At 33.9% G+C, this 19,798-nt stretch overlaps 2 protein-coding genes and 1 pseudogene across 4 annotated transcripts; 1 reads left to right on the top strand and 2 right to left on the bottom strand.

Annotated features, from left to right (window-relative positions):
* LOC115974377 (bifunctional dihydrofolate reductase-thymidylate synthase-like) lies at positions 1-4,517 on the top strand. Of its 3 annotated transcripts, none has more exons than XM_031094706.1 (12): positions 1-257; positions 396-458; positions 859-1,406; positions 1,484-1,862; positions 2,000-2,044; positions 2,259-2,324; positions 2,664-2,725; positions 2,810-2,884; positions 2,965-3,130; positions 3,216-3,339; positions 3,505-3,611; positions 4,147-4,517. In XM_031094706.1, exons 2-12 carry the CDS (start codon positions 456-458, stop codon positions 4,255-4,257), a joined length of 1,686 nt encoding a protein of 561 aa, XP_030950566.1. In that variant the 5' UTR covers positions 1-257; positions 396-455; the 3' UTR covers positions 4,258-4,517. The 3 variants fall into 3 exon arrangements, with proteins under 3 accessions (XP_030950566.1, XP_030950567.1, XP_030950565.1); XM_031094707.1 differs by having other exon boundaries at positions 2-257; positions 396-415; XM_031094705.1 differs by having other exon boundaries at positions 2-257; positions 396-484.
* A 76-nt stretch (positions 4,518-4,593) lies between these two features.
* On the bottom strand, positions 4,594-7,126 carry LOC115974378 (AAA-ATPase At3g50940-like). Its single transcript, XM_031094708.1, has 2 exons — positions 5,755-7,126; positions 4,594-5,686 (listed from the first exon to the last, which is right to left on the bottom strand). The coding sequence occupies exons 1-2, from the start codon at positions 6,739-6,741 to the stop codon at positions 5,330-5,332; spliced, it is 1,344 nt and encodes a 447-aa protein (XP_030950568.1). The 5' UTR covers positions 6,742-7,126; the 3' UTR covers positions 4,594-5,329.
* A 6,940-nt stretch (positions 7,127-14,066) lies between these two features.
* Positions 14,067-15,483, bottom strand: LOC115958874 (annotated as a pseudogene).
* Between the last annotated feature and the right edge of the window lie 4,315 nt (positions 15,484-19,798).

The following is a 19,798-nucleotide window of genomic DNA, read 5'->3' as shown; positions in this document are numbered from 1 at the left end:
GCGCAGTGGGCTTATTTCACTAGTCCTTGCCCAATCGTTGTTAAGCTGGGCTTCTCAAGCCCGATACATCGCACTGACAAATTGATCTGATGCAAGTTCCCTCTCTTCTTTACCGTGATATGATTCTTATTATCCAAACCCCATCACCACGTAAAAGCAAATTTGTCAATTTTCGCTGCTTTTGAATCTGAAAAGCTTCCCGGCTACTTCGACTCTCTACTAATCCCTAATCTCTCTCTCTGGAATTTCGTTTTGAGGTCTGTACTCTCTACTCTGTAACCTTACTCTTTAATTATAAGATACTGCGATTTCATTTTCATGCTTCAATTTTTACTTTGTGTTGGCTGTTATTTTTTTCAAAATATGCTATAACATTGTGTTGGATCTCTTTTCAGGAACAAATGAGTTAAATCAGGTTAGCTTTTCAGCACATGTACAGATGCTGATGCAATATTATGGTCTGAGCAACATCTCTTTTTCCAAGGTTTCTATATTAGCGTATCGTACATGTTTTCTTGGATCAATTTTATTACATAAAGCTTACAAACTGATTAGTCGCAAAAAAAAAAAAAAAAAATGTAATACAGACATATTTATTACATTGTTGAAGTAATGTTAATCACATTTATTGTTGCTTAAGTCTTTTGTAGTAAAATTGGTCTTAGTTTTAGAATTTTCCCTATTGAAAATTTGCAATTGGCAATCATAGATCAACTATGGATGCCAATTTTAATAACAGACCCTTGTCTTTCATTTCCTTTTACGATTTCAGAGAGTAATGTATATGAGCCTTACTTTACATTTATTAGGACTTTTTTATAATTATGTGGTCACTGTTCTTATACTCATTGCTAACAGGTTTTTCTGAGTTCCTTCAATAGTTGCTTCCTTAATCTCACTTCTGTGTCTGCATCCTCAAGCTTATCTGGAATCTTGAATGTGACTGTGAAGTATAGATCTTATCGAAGGCTTTCTGTAATGGCTGGGGGGATTCCGATTAGTGTCTCTAATGGTGATGTGGATGTGGGTGCTGATAATCAGAGGACTTATCAAGTTGTAGTGGCTGCTACTCGTGATATGGGAATTGGGAAGGATGGTAAATTACCATGGAGATTGCCTTCTGACCTCAAATTTTTCAAGGAGCTCACGATGACTACCTCTGATCCTGGGAAGAAGAATGCAGTAGTAATGGGTAGGAAAACATGGGAAAGTATCCCCCCTAAATACCGTCCTTTACCTGGTCGCCTGAATGTTGTGCTGGCTCGTTCTGGGAATTTTGATATTGCAACTGCTGAGGATGTTGTAACATGTGGAAACATTCCTTCAGCTTTAAAATTATTGGCAGAATCTCCTTATTCTTTATCAATAGAGAGAGTTTTTATTATTGGAGGCGGCCAGATATTAAGGTAATTTGATCATTTATGAATAAATCATAATGCTATATAACGTACTGGTAAGGCAGATATTGATGGTTTTGGTACAGGGAAACACTCAATGCACCACAATGTGCTGCCATCCACATTACAGAAATTGAGACCAGCATTGAATGCGACACTTTCATTCCCACTATTGATTTCTCTGTATTTCAGCCATGGTACTCATCCCCCCCATTGGTGGAAAATAATATTCAATATTCTTTTGCGAGCTATGTTCGCGTAAGAAGTTCTCCTATTGAAGCTCATGCTTCAAGAAGTAAGGATTCTAATAAGTTTGAGGTAGAAAGGTTTACCTTCCTGCCAAAGATGATCTTTGAGAGACATGATGAGTATATGTACCTGAAATTGGTTGATGAAATTATATCAAGTGGCACCCAGAAAGATGACAGGACAGGGACTGGTACTTTATCAAAATTCGGTTGCCAGGTAGTGTGGTACTCAGCTTACCTATGTATCTTTGTGTTTTTCATTTTTGTGATACTAGCCATTTTATTCATACTACAATTATGGCTTCCAGATAAGCATTTCTGTTTGCATCTTTCTAATACTTGTACTCTTTGCAGATGCGTTTCAATCTTCGTAGATCTTTTCCACTTCTTACAACTAAGGTATTTTTTCTCTTCTGGATTGCTTCTTGATTACAGTGTGTTCTATCTAAGTTGCTATTTTCCACTCTTCTGGTTGTGTTTTGGCATTTTGGAGAAGTTTGCTTGTCATCAGCTCACTTTGGGTCACTAAAACTTTTTAGCCCTTTCTGGAAAATTTTCATCAATGTTTCCTAAAGCTGGTAACTATGGTTTTTTTCTTTTTCAAAATTACTAGAGAGTATTTTGGCGAGGAGTTGTTGAAGAGCTGTTGTGGTTTATCAGTGGTTCAACAAATGCAAAGGTAATATATCATTTTGTCCTATTGTTGGCATGTAATATTAGTTATTGGGTTCATACATATTGATTTAAATTTTGTCAATAAAGATGTATGCTTAAACTAGTAATAGTAGTCCCTATATGGAATCCCATAATTTTATGATTTTTTTGACTGAAAAGGTAGAAATTTTATGATTAAATACTGAAGACTAGTTTCCTTATATGACTGAGTTGAGTTCACAATTCTTGTCTTTTTACTTTGTCATACAACTTTTATTTCTCGAAAATGTGTTGAAGATTCTATCTCTTTTGTAAATTAATTATGGGGAAGTTGGAAATGAGTTACAAATGTTGTTGCCAATAGGTTCTACAGGAGAAAGGCGTAAATATATGGGATGGAAATGCATCCAGAGACTACCTTGACAGGCAATTATTTGGATATCAGAATCTGATTTATCAAAAAATTATTCTGGATATGCAAATCTAACTAGCATATATCTATATTTTTAGAATTGGTTTGTCAGATAGGGAAGAGGGTGACTTGGGGCCCATTTATGGATTCCAGTGGAGACACTTTGGTGCTAGGTCAGTGATTATCATTTACCTAAAGAAATTGTAACTTCCGTTCACCATTTATGCATCCTCTGTAAATGTTCGATTTACAGATATACCAACATGCATGCTGACTATACCGGCCAAGGATTTGATCAGTTGTTAGATGTTATTGACAAAATTAAGAATAGGCCAGATGACCGGTGGATAATCCTATCAGCATGGAATCCATCAGACCTTAACTTGATGGCACTTCCCCCTTGTCACATGTTTGCCCAGGTAACATGCTATTAATCTTGAAATTTTCATTTATTTGTTGTTTATTATGGTAATCTGCAAACTTATGTACTCGTACTTCTTACAGTTTTATGTAGCCAATGGGGAGCTGTCCTGTCAAATGTATCAGCGGTCTGCTGATATAGGTCTTGGTGTTCCATTTAATGTTGCATCTTATGCGTTATTGACATACATGATTGCTCAAGTTTGTGGTATGCATCCATTTCAATATCAGAGAGATGAAATTTTGTTAGAAATTACAATTTATAGTTGTCATTTTCTTAGCTTTATATATAATTTTTTGTGTTGTCATTGATCATCTTACTTATGGAACCTTGTTAAGATTTTTTTTTTTCAATGTCAATTTGCCTTTACAGGCCTCACTCCTGGTGAGTTCATCCATATAATTGGGGATGCTCATGTTTATAAGACTCATATCATGCCTCTGAAGGAGCAGCTTCAGAAACTTCCCAAACCTTTTCCTGTGAGTAGAATTAAGCATCAAAAACTGCTGCTTGCATTTGGTGAATGTTTAAGATATTGGAATACCTAAGCACTCTTTTGGCTTAAATGTTTTGAATTTCACTCTGTTTGTAATGTATTTATCCAGTACTTGGTCTGCCCTTCTTATGATGCTATCTTTTTCTGGTTATAAGATTTTTTTGGAAACCTGGGTCTTCAAAACGAATTCCTATTTTTATCTTCTTTTTTGTTTGTTCATATCAAAAGAAAATTTATACTTTATGGTTACGAAGCAGCCTTTCCCTTGATGATCCCTGGAATTCTTTCAAGCTGCTCAGTAAGGTAGAATTGCACTAGGTGCACTGTCTGAATGCCTAATGCCTAAACCTTAAAAATTGATTTTCCTTTCTGCATTTTCACAAAGTTGACAAAATTCAATTGTTTTTTGGTGTATGTCTTGAAAAACAAGTGACACATGGGAAACATGCAATAAAGGATGATTTGCAAATTTTTCTTGTTGCCATTAACAAATGTATTCTCTTGTCCATACTGTGCAGATTTTGAAGATCAATCCAGAGAGGAAGGACATAGATTCATTTGTGGCAGCTGACTTTGAACTTATAGGTTATAATCCTCACCAGAAGTTAGATATGAAAATGGCAGTATAGAGCTCTAAAATGGTAGTACAGTGCTTTTGGGTAGTTTTCTCCTTGAGCTTAAGCTGGTTTTCAAGGTACCCATTATTATTGATTCATAATTATTTTTATCCCTGCCTTTTGTATTATGGAGGCACCTTTTTCCTTAATTAGTCATATGAGATTTGCCTATATGTGTTTGCTTCTAGGTTTTTTCATTTTTACAATAATGTACTTGCAAAGGCACTTAAAAATTTCTTAATGACCAAAGGGTGTTAATTCTTGATGATTTTTCGTGTGAACAAAATCATTCTGCTGCTTTGTTCAAATGGAGTCATCATGGTATCAATGTTTAGTAAAGGACCGTAAATGGAAGTCTAAGTTATTTATAGAAATCCTGAACTGACATTACTTTTAAATAGTAAACATAAAAACATTCTGTTGTGTTTAAGCAATTATGCTACAGGAAATATGAGGATGCAGTTGGTATTGTCTGTATAAACAAAGCTTTGGAGTAAGTTAGATTGGATGTAGTTGGTATTGTCTGTATAAACGAAGCTTTGGAGTAAGTTAGATCAAGCTTCATATCCGTGGTGTGGAAAATTAGTTTTAGACATTATAATGCATTTGTAGCTACCATCAGAAGTGAGAGATGAAGATTACATGGATTGCATCATGTATTTTGGCTGAATTAAATCCATAGTATGTGTCCATTTGTGTTTTTTGGTTTTCCTCCAAGAAAACAAGTTTTGTGCTCTGCTTGGTGAATAGTGTTTGGTACAGTTTTGACATTTGAGCTGGGGATCTCACTGACGAGGTATTGTAAATAGCAATTTATTGATATGAATATGATGCAGACTATTGTGGCATGCCTATCATGTTAGAATTTATATATAATAGAAATTATTGCAATTTTTTTTGTGGTCATATTAATTAAAACAAAATATTAATATGAAATTCTGACCCTAAAATGCAAATTGGGGTTTTGTATAAAAATTCCAACAAAAAGGAGAGGAAAAAAAAGCACCGTCTTAACTTGGCTAACTACCCCATTACTAATTCCTTCAACTTCAATTGTTTGTCCACTGGGCTACTAGATGCCCAGTTAATTTCCATCTTTTTTGTTCTGGAGGAACTTGATAAGCCCCTGTAGGGCGACTTCTACTGTGTCACTTTTCATCAACTCTCCTGCAACTTCTGCAGGTGTTGCCTCAACCTTCTCTAGCAAGTCTTCCATGTCTCTGAACAGTGGGTGATCCTGAATTTGCAAGTAATTAGAAGCTAATGTCTTGAATCCGCCAAACGAGCAATATGACATATGGAGGTGCACATCCATACGACCAGGCCTCAACAGTGCTGGATCAAGGCGGTCTTTGTGATTCGTTGTGAATACAATGATTCGCTCATCTCCACAGCTTGACCACAAGCCATCAATGAAGTTTAACAGACCCGAGAGCGAAACCTGTAAGGGAGGAATATTAAATTGGTTTGAAGCATCTCGATTATGTGAATAGAGATACAGAGAGTTACCTTCTCATCCTCTAAAGACATGGCTTTGTTATCCGATTCCCGATTCTGCATCTCAGTTGAACAATCAATGTCCTCTATTACCAATATAGATTTACTAGCCGTTCCAATCAACAACCGCCTAAGATCAGAATTGCACTGAACCTCCTTCAAATCCATATCATAGATATCAAATTTAAGATAATTAGCCATGGCTGCAACTAGGCTCGACTTTCCTGTACCGGGCGGTCCATACAACAAATACCCACGTTTCCAGGCCTTCCCTACTCTCCTATAGTACTCCTTTCTCCCTCTAAACCTGTCAAGATCCTCAATTAACATATTCTTCAAATCCGGGTCCATAGCCATTGTACAAAAAGTTGCTGGATGGTCAAGGTTGATTGAGCTCCAATAGTCAGTACCATTATAGTCAATGGTATGAAGCTTCACTGTCTTCCTTTGTTCTCTTATTGCTTTTGCTTGCTCTAGAACATAGGGTAAGTAATATCTCAGCACCATGTCTCTATGTTTCTTGTGAAAACTCAGCTCAAAGTGTCGTGTCTCCGATGCTGCAAACCCTTGTTGATTGCTCCTTGTATTTGAAACCGGCTTGTCATTGCGTGAAGACACCAAAACCCACTTGAATTTCACACCATTGTATAAATCCACCAGCTCTTCACCCTTGTCAATTGTCACTGCCAGTTCCCTCTCTTTCTCCATCTTAATAACCTTAATTCTTGATGTCAAAGGTGATTGCTTCTCGCCCAAGTAAACGTTGGCTGCCTCGAACATGTGGTTTGCAATGAGCCCATCAAACTCTTGGACAACAACAGTGAGTTGGGATAATAAACGAGTGGAGAGTCTCTGCAGGCATGAATGGAAGTAGTCCTGGACAGAGGTGGGGACGACGTTGTTGATGGTTTGGAAGAGAATGGCAGAAGCAGCGAGCGAGGCAGCTCCTGATAGAATGATTTTGGAGGAGGGCGTGGTGGTTTCTGGTGAGCACATCATTTTGGTGCTGAAGGTTGTAATTGATGAGAGGATTTTTTTAGAAGAGTTCTTAGAAATATGAGGGTTTAAGAAGGGTTTAAAGAATTGGGAGTTCTAGAATACTCTTTCGCTCTTTAGAACCGTGACGTGGGCCTCTTCAAACTTTGGCTCGACGCAAAATGCATAAAAAAATGAAAACTGAAAGCTGTACTTGTTGACCGGTGATGTGGCGCTATGTGTCGTAGATTGAAAAAGCAACGGTGCACAGTACAGCTACATAGGTGAGAGAGTACGCAAGTATCAAACATGTTTGACTTGTATGCTGAAAAGATGCTCAACCCATTAAACATAGGGAAGTCGTTAAAAAAAAAAAAGAGTAGAAAATAACATAAAATATAATTTAATCAGAATTTATTTAGACTTATTTATCCAAAAGAAACAATGAATTCTTATTAGTTTAAAAAGAAAGCATTAAAATAACTTGAACAAACTCAATCCTAAGGTTTTGATAGTTACCATAGAATTTCAGTCTATGACTCTGACACATATGTTACATGATAATTACTATGGCAAAATACTTTAAAAAGAAACAAAAAATTTAAAAAATAAATTAAAATTAAATCCTATATTTTAAACAGCATATTGTGCATAAGTTTTACTATATTAATTATTAAACACAAAATTATGATAGATTTTCAAATTAATATAATAATTTTATTCTTTGAAACTTTGGTAATAGAATTTTACTTGAAATAAACTATGATAATATTTAATTTCTATTTTTAATTTCTTAAAATATTTGGTAATCAAATTTTGATTAATTTAGGATTTTAAATTTTTTTCTTTAAAAAAAAAGGATTTTAAATTTTTTTAAACTTAGGTTATAAAGTTTGACCTAGAATAAATTATGATAAGCTTAATGTTTTGGTAATAGAGTTTCATTTAAATTGAACCATCATGAGGGTGTATCCACTTGATCTATAGAGAAGATTGTCAATTTGGCACAATTATGACATTTAAGAACCCAACTTTTATTATACAACATATTAGTCGTTAACTTGTGCTCTGCATGACAAAGCTATTAAAGATTATTCTAATCACAGGAAAGCTATTAAATATGGGTTAAAGAATTGATTATCTAAGGCATGTGTCACGGATAATCAATATATGACCTCCAAATGACACTAGTAACAGCAGGAAACTTTTGGAATGCACAGGAAGGAAGAAGATTTTTACCTCTGCATTAATGAGGGGGTTCTCACCCAACCTCTGCCGCATTAATTGCACATAAGACAACCTAAATAGTACGTGCAACCCCTAGGCAGTTAGAATTCCAAGATAAGAAGGAGAGGAAATTGATAAAGTAGAAAAAAAAAATCCTTGAAGCTCTGGATGGGAACAGGACAGTTGTAATGATAAGAACAAGGACTGAAGCTATAAAAGAAGGGGGAAGGCAAAAGGTAGGGGGATATAGAAAAAGGGAGAGAGATAAAAAATAAAAATAAAATAAAAAATCTAAAAAATAGAAAGGTAGAGAAATCGTATGGGGTGCATCACGAGAGAGTGATAGTTCCCTATTGTAACACCTGAGTACAAATGGTAATAACGGTATTAAAAGAAATCAATTGCTTGAGTTTCCCATTGTAGAGCGTTTATCCCTTATTGTTTATTATTATTATAGATGTGTGAATAGTGGTAGTAGTAATCTGTGCAGAGCTCCCCAGGGATTCACCTTGGTGTCCCCACAGTTACTATTAATGTGTATTTCTAAGTTCTAGCAGTTACATTGTATTTCTTTTTGATAGGTAATTTATACACACACACACATACAAGCCTTATCACATGCACTTTACACGTGCGATAAGGCTCATTTTTTTATTTTGAGTTTAATGTAATTTTTCAATTTGAATTTTTCTTTTGTTAGTGAGGTTACACGTAAAGGGATTATATATATATTTTTGTGATAGGGTGAAAGGATTTTTAAGAAGTTAAAATTTAGGATTTTGAAAATGTGTAAACTGCTGGGTTTAATGTATGCTAGTTTTTAGGAAAAAAGTTTATCTAGTAGTTTTTTTTTTTTTTTTGAATTACAATTTTAACCCTATTTTTTATTTTTTAGGAATAAAGATTTTCTTATTAGATTAGGGGCATTGTTGACATTTTTTGAAGTCATAACTAACTTTCCGAATCCTCTTAATATATATATATATATATAAACCTAAAACCAATTCTAAAACCCAAACCCTGTTCTTTTATTCAATATCATAAATTGGGAGGCATGACTTTGGACTACTTAAATATCAAGAATCATTCAACAGAGACAGAAAGATTGTTAGGAACCTTATTCCTAACAGAGATGTTGCTTATACAAAATGGCTTGAAAGCTAAGAGAGCAAGCAATAAATGTTGAAGGTTGAATATTATTTTTGTTATAGAGAGTTTATTACAATCATATTACATTTTTATGCTAAACTGCTCGAGCAACAGACAATTTGTTAGCCTTAACCATTTATGCTAACTACCTAACTCATTCTAAATTAGTCACATGCTGGATTATAATGAGCACATGCCTAATTAACCATGGCAGCAACTATTAAGGCATTTACAACAGAATTTGACTTGTGAATCATCTAAGACAACCTAAGACTTTACAAACAGTAGCCCTAGTACAATACTAACTCACTTAATATTTGCTAACAACTACTGATTAATTATTACATTATGTCAATGAGTATTTCATCACTAATTACAACAACATCACTTGATTGATGCAGCCATAATATAATGGTAGCTCTTGAACAATGCAGCGATCCAGTATGTTAGACACGTATACCAGTAGCAAGAACATAACAGTGGTGCAACTTAAACTCCATGTAGGAAGCATGCATAGTGCCATTAAGCACACACCATTTCAAAAGCAAAACATTGTAATACATCAAAGGCTTCCTCATTCTTTGTAATTTAGAACTACAAATCATGAGTGGAACTCACTATGAAGGTCGTAATTAAAAGTCTAAAAGTGTATTAAAAACAATTAGACCTTTTAGTAGTAATTTGAACTCTAGTAGAATAACTTACTAATAATTTCACAAAATTGATTCCTGGAAGACATTTTCTAAACCTAAGAATAAGTTTATCGAAAAGAAAAATAAAATAAGGAGCACAAAAAAGAAAAAGAAAAACCCAATTGAAATCAGAAGGAAAAGTTTCATGTACCTAGCATATGTTCATGTTATCTTTCTCACATTGGCTCCTAGCTCTTGCATTTGCACATCCTTGAACTCACTCTAACTTGAAACATCTAAGCATTCCCAACCAAAACGAAAATAATTTTTTACAAAATAATCAGTAAAATTGTTAACAAAATTGGAGTACAAACACCAATCCAAAAGAAGGTTCAAGTTTTGTACCCTTTTTGGTAGCAAAATACGTAATTACATGTTTAGATTCAGTATAAGAGACATTGTCACACTAAATTTCATACAAAAAAGCTCATTCTTGCATCATGTTTCAACTCACTCAAAGTTCAGTGCTAACTTAAATTCTTTAACCCAACAAAAAATCTTCCAATCACATCAAATTTTAGAGAAAATTAGTTCCTCCTGTTTAGTTTATTCCTTAAAATTTCAGGTCTTAATAACTCCCTTTCTACAATGACTAAATTACTAATAATAATTTTTAAGCTAGTTAATCTTTGTTAGAAATAGAAGCAAACAACATTGTACCATGTTGTTGCTAGCTTAAAGAGGTCGACATCAAGTGATTTTCCATATTATATGTTCACTTTAAACTAATAACTCCAACCTAGGAATCTAATACCGAAATCTCAATTATATATAATAGTAAACCAAATAATCCTAAAACGAAGTGTGCATTTGCCTCTAGCTTAAAAAGTTAGTTTATTTTATTATTTAGCTTATTTTTGCTACTATTCATAGGCCCACTGTACTTTTTGATACTATTTATGAGTCCCATTATATTATTTCAACTAACTTTTACCTTTATCTATAGTACTCTCAGTAAAAAAAATTTCAATTTCAGCAAAATAAACGGATCCCAAACAAACCCGAAATTGCAAAAAAGCTCCGTTATTTTTTTGAATGGACCAATAGTCAATAAGTTTTAGCCCCTAACTAAAAATCTTAGGTTACTCTAGAACCCAAATTCATTAATGGCTTGTTATCGAATAGAATTACAAAAATAACAAAAAATTTCTACAAAATCCTACGTATACTTTCTCTTTGGACACTAAAATTAATAGAAAGAAGAGATTGTTAATTCTTACCCATGCTTTAGATAGTTGAAAATCAAATCATGTTCCTTGCCACTTGATTTGTAGAAAAACAACTTAAGTAATTCTATACAAACACCAAGACAGCTACAAAAACTATCTGTAACTATCTAATCAAATACATTACAATTAAAACTTGTACAATACAATTTGAGACAAACCAAACCAAAAATATTATATTAGTAGGATAGCAAATGGACGGATTAGGTCATAAATGGGTTGGGTGTGTAATTACCCATTTATCCATTTTTGACTCGTTTATATATAAATTAATTATTCAATACCAACCCAACCCATTTAATTAATAACCCACCCATTTAACCCAATATGACCCAAATACCTCTAAAACTACTTGAATACCTTATTGACCTCCAAAATACCCTTAAATACGTAAAATGATGCAAATACCCCTACACTTTCAAAATTACCAATATACCTTTGGACATCCAAAATTATCCCCAAAATCTCTAAAATGAACAAAATACCCATGAAACCTCTAAAATAACCAAAATACCACTGATATCTCTAAAATTACCAAATATGCTCAAAAACCACTAACATGACCAAAATCTTTGAAATGAGCAAAATACTCATGAAACCTCTAAAATGACCCAAATACCCCCTCCCCCTAATATCTCTAAAATCACCAAATATGCTTAAAAATCACTAAAATGACTAAAATACCTCCAAAATCTCTAAAATGAGCAAAATACCACCCAAAACTTCTAAAATGTCCAAAATATTCCCAAAACCTAAAAATGACCAAAATACCCCCCGAAACCTAAAAATTACCAAAATACCCTTGAAACCTAAAAATTACTAAAATACCCCTAAAACCCAAAAAAATGACCAAAATACCCCCAAAACCTAAAAAATGACCAAAATACCCTCAAAACCTAGAAAATTACCAAAATACCCCCAAAACCCATAAAATGACCAAAATAGCCCCGGAAACCTAAAAAATGGCCAAAATACCCCCAAAAACCTGAAAATTACCAAAATACTCCCAAAACCCATAAAAAGACACAAACATGTAACTTGGTTACAAACAGATTACTCATTAGGGGTGTTCATCAAAACCTGAAAACCAACCCACCTGCCCAAACAACCCAGGCCGACTCGAAAACTAGCCGACCCAACGTCGGTAATGGTCGGGGATGGGTCTCCACCACCAAAAATCGATTTAGGCCAGTTGGATGGCAGGTTTTCTTCCTCAAAACCCGATATACCCAATCCGACCAACGAAACCGAAGAAGGAACACCGGTTTTACCTAGATCTGTTCAAATTCATTGATATTCCGGTGAGAAGCTTGGTAGTTTTTGGTTAGATTCGGTGAAGATCTTGGTTTTCTCTTTAGATCCGGTGAAGATCATAGTTTTCTTGCTTAGAATCCGATTGTGAGATGAAGATTTTGCTCGATTTTTACTTAGATTCGGCTTGATGTGGTGCTTTTGCTCAAATCTGGGTTTGATATAGTGCTTTTTGCTTCAATTTTTGCTTAGATATTGTGATTTTCTCTTAAATCTGGGCTTGTGTGATGGTTTTGAGCTTCAATTCGGTGAAGATTCGGTGGTTTATCTCAGTATCGAGGCCGGCTGACCGACCCGACCGTCATCCACCGGAGACTGATCCGACTTGACCTGAGGTCGTCGGTGGTCGGCGACGGGTCGTTCAATCGGCCACCAGATGTAAGCGGGTCGGTTACGGGTTGGGCATAAACTCGACCTAGACTGACCCGTGGACACCCCTATTACTTATATACATGTAGCCAGTGTAGATAGAGGAGGCAACCTAAGTTGGTTTGAAGAAACATAGGGTTTGAAAGAAATCAGAGCGGATGATTATAGATATTTATTTTCAACAACCCTATGTAAACAGATTAATTGGTTAGAATTTTCCATCGATTAATCATAAAAATAAACTAATCAATAAATTCAAGATCCTAAAATCCAAAATCAAAACCCTAAGTACAAGTGGAAAAATTAAGAAGTAATTGGAATCTATAGATCCACCAAAATTGAAAACCCAAAGTGTTAGAGAGAAAAACCTGAATGACCATTGTTCCAAAGAAAGAAAGAAAGAGAAAAGCTTCGAGCAAAGCCATTTGTGCAAATGGATGGAAGTGGAGAGTTGTCTCTTGGGATAATCCACCACAGATCGGTCATTGATCAAGCTATTTTTGGTTCTTTCATAATCTTCGGATCTCAATGGTGTTGTGGAGCTCTCTACTGAGTCCTTCTAATGGCATTGTGTAGTCATGGTGAGGGTCTTGGGTTCTACATATTTATAGTGCTATGGGGTTGGATTTTGCAGAGTGGAGATTGATTGGAACAACAATCTTGAGCTTGATTTTCTTTATTTCTCATTTTTGTGTTTTAAATGGGGAAACAATGGAGAGGCTGAGAGAGTTGAAGAAAGAGAAGGAGATGAGACTTATGTTTTGTTTAGGAGTTGAATAAGAGAGTAGTTTTATCGGGTTTTTGTTTTGGGGAGAAGGAGAAGTCTAGAGATTTGCATTTTGGGGGAAGGAGAAGGTAGAGAAGATTTTCAAAGTTGGGAGGTTATTGGATTTGATTTTTAGAATTATGGAAAAAATTTCGGTTTTAGATTTTTTTTTTTTTTTTTTTGTTAGCTAAAATATTTGGGTTAGAAATAGTTTTTTTTTTTTTTTTTAAATAAATAATACTTACGTGTAAAATGTCAGAACTTTAAAAAAATGTCAAATATTGGTCAGAGATTTCGATTTTATAGTATATATAGATATATAAATGATGTATATGAAATGGCACAACCTTTTGTAGCATGTGTATTATGTTAGAAATTATACATAATATAAATTTATTGAAATATTTTTGTGGCCATATTAATTAAATCAAAATCCTATTCTGATATTCTGACCCCAACATGCAAATTGGGGTTTTTTTCTAAAAAGTCCAACAAAAAGAAAGGGAATAAAAGAGAGGCATGGCCTTGCAATTTGCTAGTACTAGTGTACTACCACAAACTAATTCCCTCAACTTGAATTGTTTGTCCACCAGGCTAGTAGATGCCCAGTTAATTTCCATCTTTTTTGCTTTGGAGGAACTTGATAAGCCCCTGTAGGGCTACTTCTACTTTGTCACTTTTCATCAACTCTTCTGCAACTTCTGCAGGCGTTGTCTCAACCTTCTCTAACAAGTCTTTGATGTCTCTAAACAGTGTGTGCTCCTGAATTTGCAAGTAATTAGAAGCTAATGTCTTGAATCCGCTAAACGAGCAATAAGACATATGAAGGTGCACATCCATACGACCAGGCCTCAACAATGCTGGATCAAGACGGTCTTCGTGATTCGTTGTTAATACAATGATTCGCTCCTCTCCACAGCTTGACCATAACCCATCGATGAAGTTTAACAGACCCGAGAGTGTAACCTGTAATGGAAGAATATTAAATTGGTATGAAGCATCTTGATTATTTGAATGGAGAAACAGGGAGTTACCTCATCATCACCCTCTACAGATATGGCTTTGTTATCCAACTCGATCAAACAATCAATGTCCTCTATTACCAATATCGATCGACTAGCTGTTCCAATCAACAACTGCCTTAGATCTGAATTGCACTCAATCTCCCTTAAATCCAAATCATAGATATCAAATTTGAGAAAATTAGCCATGGCTGCAACTAGGCTTGACTTTCCTGTACCAGGTGGTCCATACAACAAATACCCTCTTTTCCAAGCCTTACCTACTCTTTTATAATACTGCTTTCTCCCTATAAACCTGTTGAGATCCTCAACCAAAAACTTCTTCAAATCCGGGTCCATAGCCATTGTATCAAAAGTTGCAGGATGGTCAAGGTTGATCGAGCTCCAATAGTCAGTACTATTATAGTCAATGGTATGAAGCTTCACTATCTTCTTTTCTTCTCCTACAGCTTTTGCTTTCTGTAGAATGTAGGGTAAGTAAGATCTCAGCACCATGTCTCTATGCTTCTTGTGAAAACTTAGCTCAAAGTGTCTTATCTCGGATGATGCAAACTCTTCTTCTTCATTGCCCCTTGAATTTGAATCGGCCTTTCAATGGGCGAAGATACCAAAACCCAGTTGAGTCTCACACCGTTGTATAAATCCACCAATTCTTCGTCCTTGTCAACCGTCAATTCTAGTTCTCTCTCTTTCTCAAACTTATTAACCTTAATTCTTGATGTTAAAGGCGATAACTTTTCGCCCAAGTAAACATTGGCAGCCTCAAACATGTGGTCTGCGATTAGGCCATCAAACTCTTGGATGACAAGGGTGAGTTGGGACGAGAAACAAGTGGAGAGTTTCTGTAGGTTTGAAGAGAAGTAGTCGTGGACAGCGGTGGGGATGACATTGTTGGCGATGGTTCGGAAGAGAAGGGCTGAGGCAGTGAGTGAGGTGGCTACTGATACGATGGTTTTGGCCCTTTTGGAGGAGGGTATGGTCTCTGGGGAGCAAAACATTTTAGTTCTGAAGGATGTAGTTGATGAAGAGGTTTTAGAAGGGCGATTACTGATGAGAATACTGAAGGTTTTTGAAGGGTTTTGGGGGCTTCGGCTGAAATAGAACGAATACATGGAAGGGTTTTATTGGGCCTTGGCTTTACACGATTTGTTCTACTTGGGCTCTAAGATCAGTTTAAAGGCCCATGAAACTGTATTGTGCTATTTAAAAGCGTATGTGAACAGAGTAGCACATTCTATTTCAAAATGAGCTTTTCATTCCAATGAGCTCAAGCCCATCTTACAAGACTGCTTTAAAGGAAAAGTCAGTACCTTGAACCCAAAAGGGGAAAATGAAAAATCCATAAACTCATTAAAAATTATTAAAGATTTTCAAGTTTCAGAAAATGGAATGTAAATCATTATATTCATTGGAAGTTTTAAAAGAAAAGCAGTTGTCTATATAGCTGTCTAAAAGGGATCAAACTCCAATCTATGACCCTCAAATTTATGTTTCTTTCCTATGAATCTCTTTTAAGTCTCTTTCTTTGAAAAAGTTTGAATGAGCTTTCATGTTGATATCAAATTGATTCATTGATTACCCAAACACCTACATTTTATTAGTATGTCAAATGTCCAAATAGTGACCACTGACTTGTCTCAAATCTGCAAACAGGCCCCAAATTTTATTTTATTTCCAATTAGAAGAGAAACAAACTCATGCCTAAGTGGTCCACAACAGTTCTTTAGTTGTTTAGATTTAGCATGTCCTATCTCATTCAATCCTAATGATAGGATGATGTGATACCGGAGGAAAAGTATAGTGATACCGAACTATACTGGATAAATTGGAAGGATGATTGGATATGTAATTTTGATAGATGAAACAAACCAAACACACAATAATAAAAATGATAGATAGCTCATCACCAAAGCAAAAGATTATAGGGATACACATTATCATCATTCAAAAAAAATTCTACTAAGAACCTAAGGCTGAATAAGTTCACTCCATAAAGAAAATCCAACTAAGGGATAAGAGCTAAAGTATAAGAAATCCTTATTCTCAAAAGCCAAAGGCTAATTTTTTGAGAGTACATTCTCTAATTTATTAATTTCAACCAAATAGCTTATATAAGTTTAGACCATTCTTCTAAGCATAAGAGAACGAAATTACAATTTAATATTTTAAAGACTAAAGTCAGAATAGACTCATAAAAATGAGAAAAAAAAATCATAAATAATTTTGACCAAATAATAAAGACATGATATATAAAATAAATGGCAAATATCGTCTACTGTCATATAATCTGCCACTATGTTACTAAGTACGCTGATGTCTCCTCCTCATTCAAAGAATTCTATAATTGGGGTGATGTTTCAATGAGTATATCACTATATCGTATTACTTTTTTTTTTTTTTTCATATCATTTGGTTTTTGTTTTATTGCTATTATCACTTCTTTTTTTTTTGGATAATTATTGATATTATCACGTTGAACGGGAATTTAGTTCTTTAATTTTTGTATTTGAACAATTGATCTCCAAATATTAGATTTGTGACCAAAAAAAACCTCTTATTAAAGCCTAATAATGTAAATTTTGTATTTTTCATCAAAGCCTCTGGGTTAATCACGTAATGTGCACGTAATTTTTCCACATCATGAATAATTTTAAAATATCATTATTACCATATGTAATTCAAGAAATTAAATCCTTAGATCTTAAATAAAGATGTGAATTTTTTTTTTTTTTGATAAATACATTTGTAGGAAGTCTAATGTTGGAAAAATAAAAGAAGAATAGAATCCCAACTCCCAAGGGATCCATTTTTGTAAGGATCAAAATGTTAGAACTTATCAAAACATATTTAGGTACTTCTTTTAGAAAGTACATATTTTTTTTTTTTTAGAGAAAATATAAGTACATATTCAGGAATCAGGTACCATTATAACTTGTTTTTATTATTTTTTGGGTTTTGAGGTAGGATATGACTGATTTTACTTTCAGTTCATAATGGGACCAACTGGATTGATTTGATTTCTAAAATTGGTTGCAGTAAATTGTTATCAATCACCATTCACGTTAGGCGAGTTGGTACTTCTCCAAACTTTAAAAGTTTGAGAGATTTATGGACCTAGGTTCGAGTGGTCCCGAAATAGAAAAGGATGGGGTTATACTGTCGATTATTAAAAAAAAAAAAAAAAGTCATCGCATCTGTAATGACAAATATTCAATGTGCCTAAAGCAAATGCCATTGATTTTAAAGGAGAAAGACAAATATTCAATTGGTTAGAAAAGATAGCTGCCAAACTTTGTCTTTAATATTTTATTATTATCATTTTTGGTTCTTCTACTACTTCTGAAATCGCAATTGCCTCGGCTATTCTAGAACAACCACCAGGTCCACCACTGAGAAGCACCTCAAATGCCTGATATATACATATATATATATATATATATATATTAACTAACCTTTGCTTTGCTTGATCTATTTGACTTTAACGATAGCATTTATTTCAATTCAATTCCATCGTCCAAGAGAAACAATTCCTATGTACTACATTGCCTTCGTCGGTGGTAACCGGTAAGAGTTACTGAAAAATTAGAGAATATTCCAGAAGTATAATAAATACAAACTATATTTATCTAAAGTTATGTAAAAAATATACACTTCTTTAATATTTTATTAGTCTTTGAGCACGCACTCATGCGCGTGGTCGGAGGCTCTTCTATTTCTTTTTTTTTAGTAAAAGTTAATAATTTAAATCTATTATAATTTGAGATTACTATATTTTTCAATCATAAAAAAACTTAAAGAGGTATGATGAGTAAATTATTTCATCCAAAACGCTAAACACTCAACACACCCTTAGATATTTCTGTGATTGAAAAATGTAGTAATTTCAAATTATAATGAATGCAAATTATTATCCTTTACCAAAAAAAAAAAAAATAGAAGAGCAATTTGAAAACCATTAAGAGATTGGTCCTGTTTTGCAGGCAACATTTTAGTAGGAGTTAAAGATGTATTTACTTATAAAAAAAAAAGTATATATTTATTTAGTTTTTTTTTTTATAACTATTATTATTATTATTATTATTATTATTTTATAATTAGCTTTGTTTTTGGATAAACATGGGGTGTTTCTTTTAAGGAAAAAAACAAAAGCAACGTGAGTTGTTTAACTTATTTTTCTATTTTAAAAAAAAAAAAAACATATAGTTACTTTGAAGAAGTGAGTTAGTAGAAGAGTGTTCCTATTTTGTAGGCGATGTTTTAGTGCAAGTTAGACATGTATTTTTACCAGACTATCCTTTAGCTTTGTCTCTATTTAAATTTAGGAGTGTAGGGGTATTTTGTAATAAAAAAAATCAAGTCCAAACAGGAGAAACCCCTTAAATAGTAGCATAGATAATTATCTAAAGTTATGTAAAAGCACTAATAACATTAGTGTGGGTATATAATAGAAAAATGTGCAAAGCTTACACAATTTCATATAAAAATGACTAATATCAGTAAATGTATAATTGTGTAAATTTATAAGTTTGTTATAGTAATTATGTAAATTCACACAGAAACTATTCATTTTAGATTTAATTTTTTATTCTTTTTTTTTTGGTATCCCGAAAATGAAGAAAGAGAGTGAATAGTGGTTTTTGTATGTGATGAAAAAGAAACAATTAAGAAAATTAAGAAAATAAAATATTGTGTAAAATAGATAATATGATATGAGGTGTTTTGAAAAATAGTATATAAAAAATTATAATAAAAAGTAGGTTTTTATGTTAAAAATAAAAAATTTAAAAAAATTTAAAAAAAAAAGTTTTACATGAGCTTAAGCTAATGCTCTTTGAGAGAGAGGCAATCGGTATAGGAAACAATTAAGCTTAGAGATGTAGAGGGTGACTTATTATTAGTGATATTTCTTGCTTATCCTGAACCACTCTTATTGTCTTATGATAGTATTCTAACTACTCTTATTGTCTTATAATAGTATTTTAACTGTCTCTTTAAATTAGCACCTAAATTTGAAGGGAAAAAACTTATTTTCTATTTTATTTATCCACATTTTCAACCCACATTCCAACAATCTCGTTCTCATACACACATACATAGAAGTAGATCTACCATAGCAGTCAAACCCAAAAGACCAAACACCATCAACGATCACGCTTAAATCCAATAGGCTAAACACCGCACAATCACACTTTTGCCTCCACCACCAAACCCCCCACCACGCTCATCCCCTCCAACCGCCAAATCATCATCCCTTTGCCGCACTGTGTCGTCTTCATCCCTCCACCACCATGTCATTGTTTTCATATCTCCATAGTCCAC

This window comes from Quercus lobata, chromosome 2 (genome assembly GCF_001633185.2).
Source record: "Quercus lobata isolate SW786 chromosome 2, ValleyOak3.0 Primary Assembly, whole genome shotgun sequence".
Taxonomy (NCBI): Eukaryota; Viridiplantae; Streptophyta; class Magnoliopsida; order Fagales; family Fagaceae; genus Quercus; species Quercus lobata.
Note: the sequence above shows the minus strand (reverse complement) of the source record. Positions and strands in the feature narration are given on the sequence as shown.

Excerpts from the sequence above, each read along its gene's own strand:
- LOC115974377 (XM_031094705.1), top strand. The coding sequence starts at position 440 with ATGCTGATGCAATATTATGGTCTGAGCAACATCTCTTTTTCCAAG. Across the intron at positions 485-858 it reads GCAACATCTCTTTTTCCAAG|GTTTTTCTGAGTTCCTTCAA; the intron begins GTTTCTATATTA and ends CATTGCTAACAG. Across the intron at positions 3,340-3,504 it reads CATGATTGCTCAAGTTTGTG|GCCTCACTCCTGGTGAGTTC; the intron begins GTATGCATCCAT and ends TTGCCTTTACAG.
- LOC115974378 (XM_031094708.1), bottom strand. The coding sequence starts at position 6,741 with ATGATGTGCTCACCAGAAACCACCACGCCCTCCTCCAAAATCATTCTA. Across the intron at positions 5,687-5,754 it reads TGTCTTTAGAGGATGAGAAG|GTTTCGCTCTCGGGTCTGTT; the intron begins GTAACTCTCTGT and ends CCTCCCTTACAG.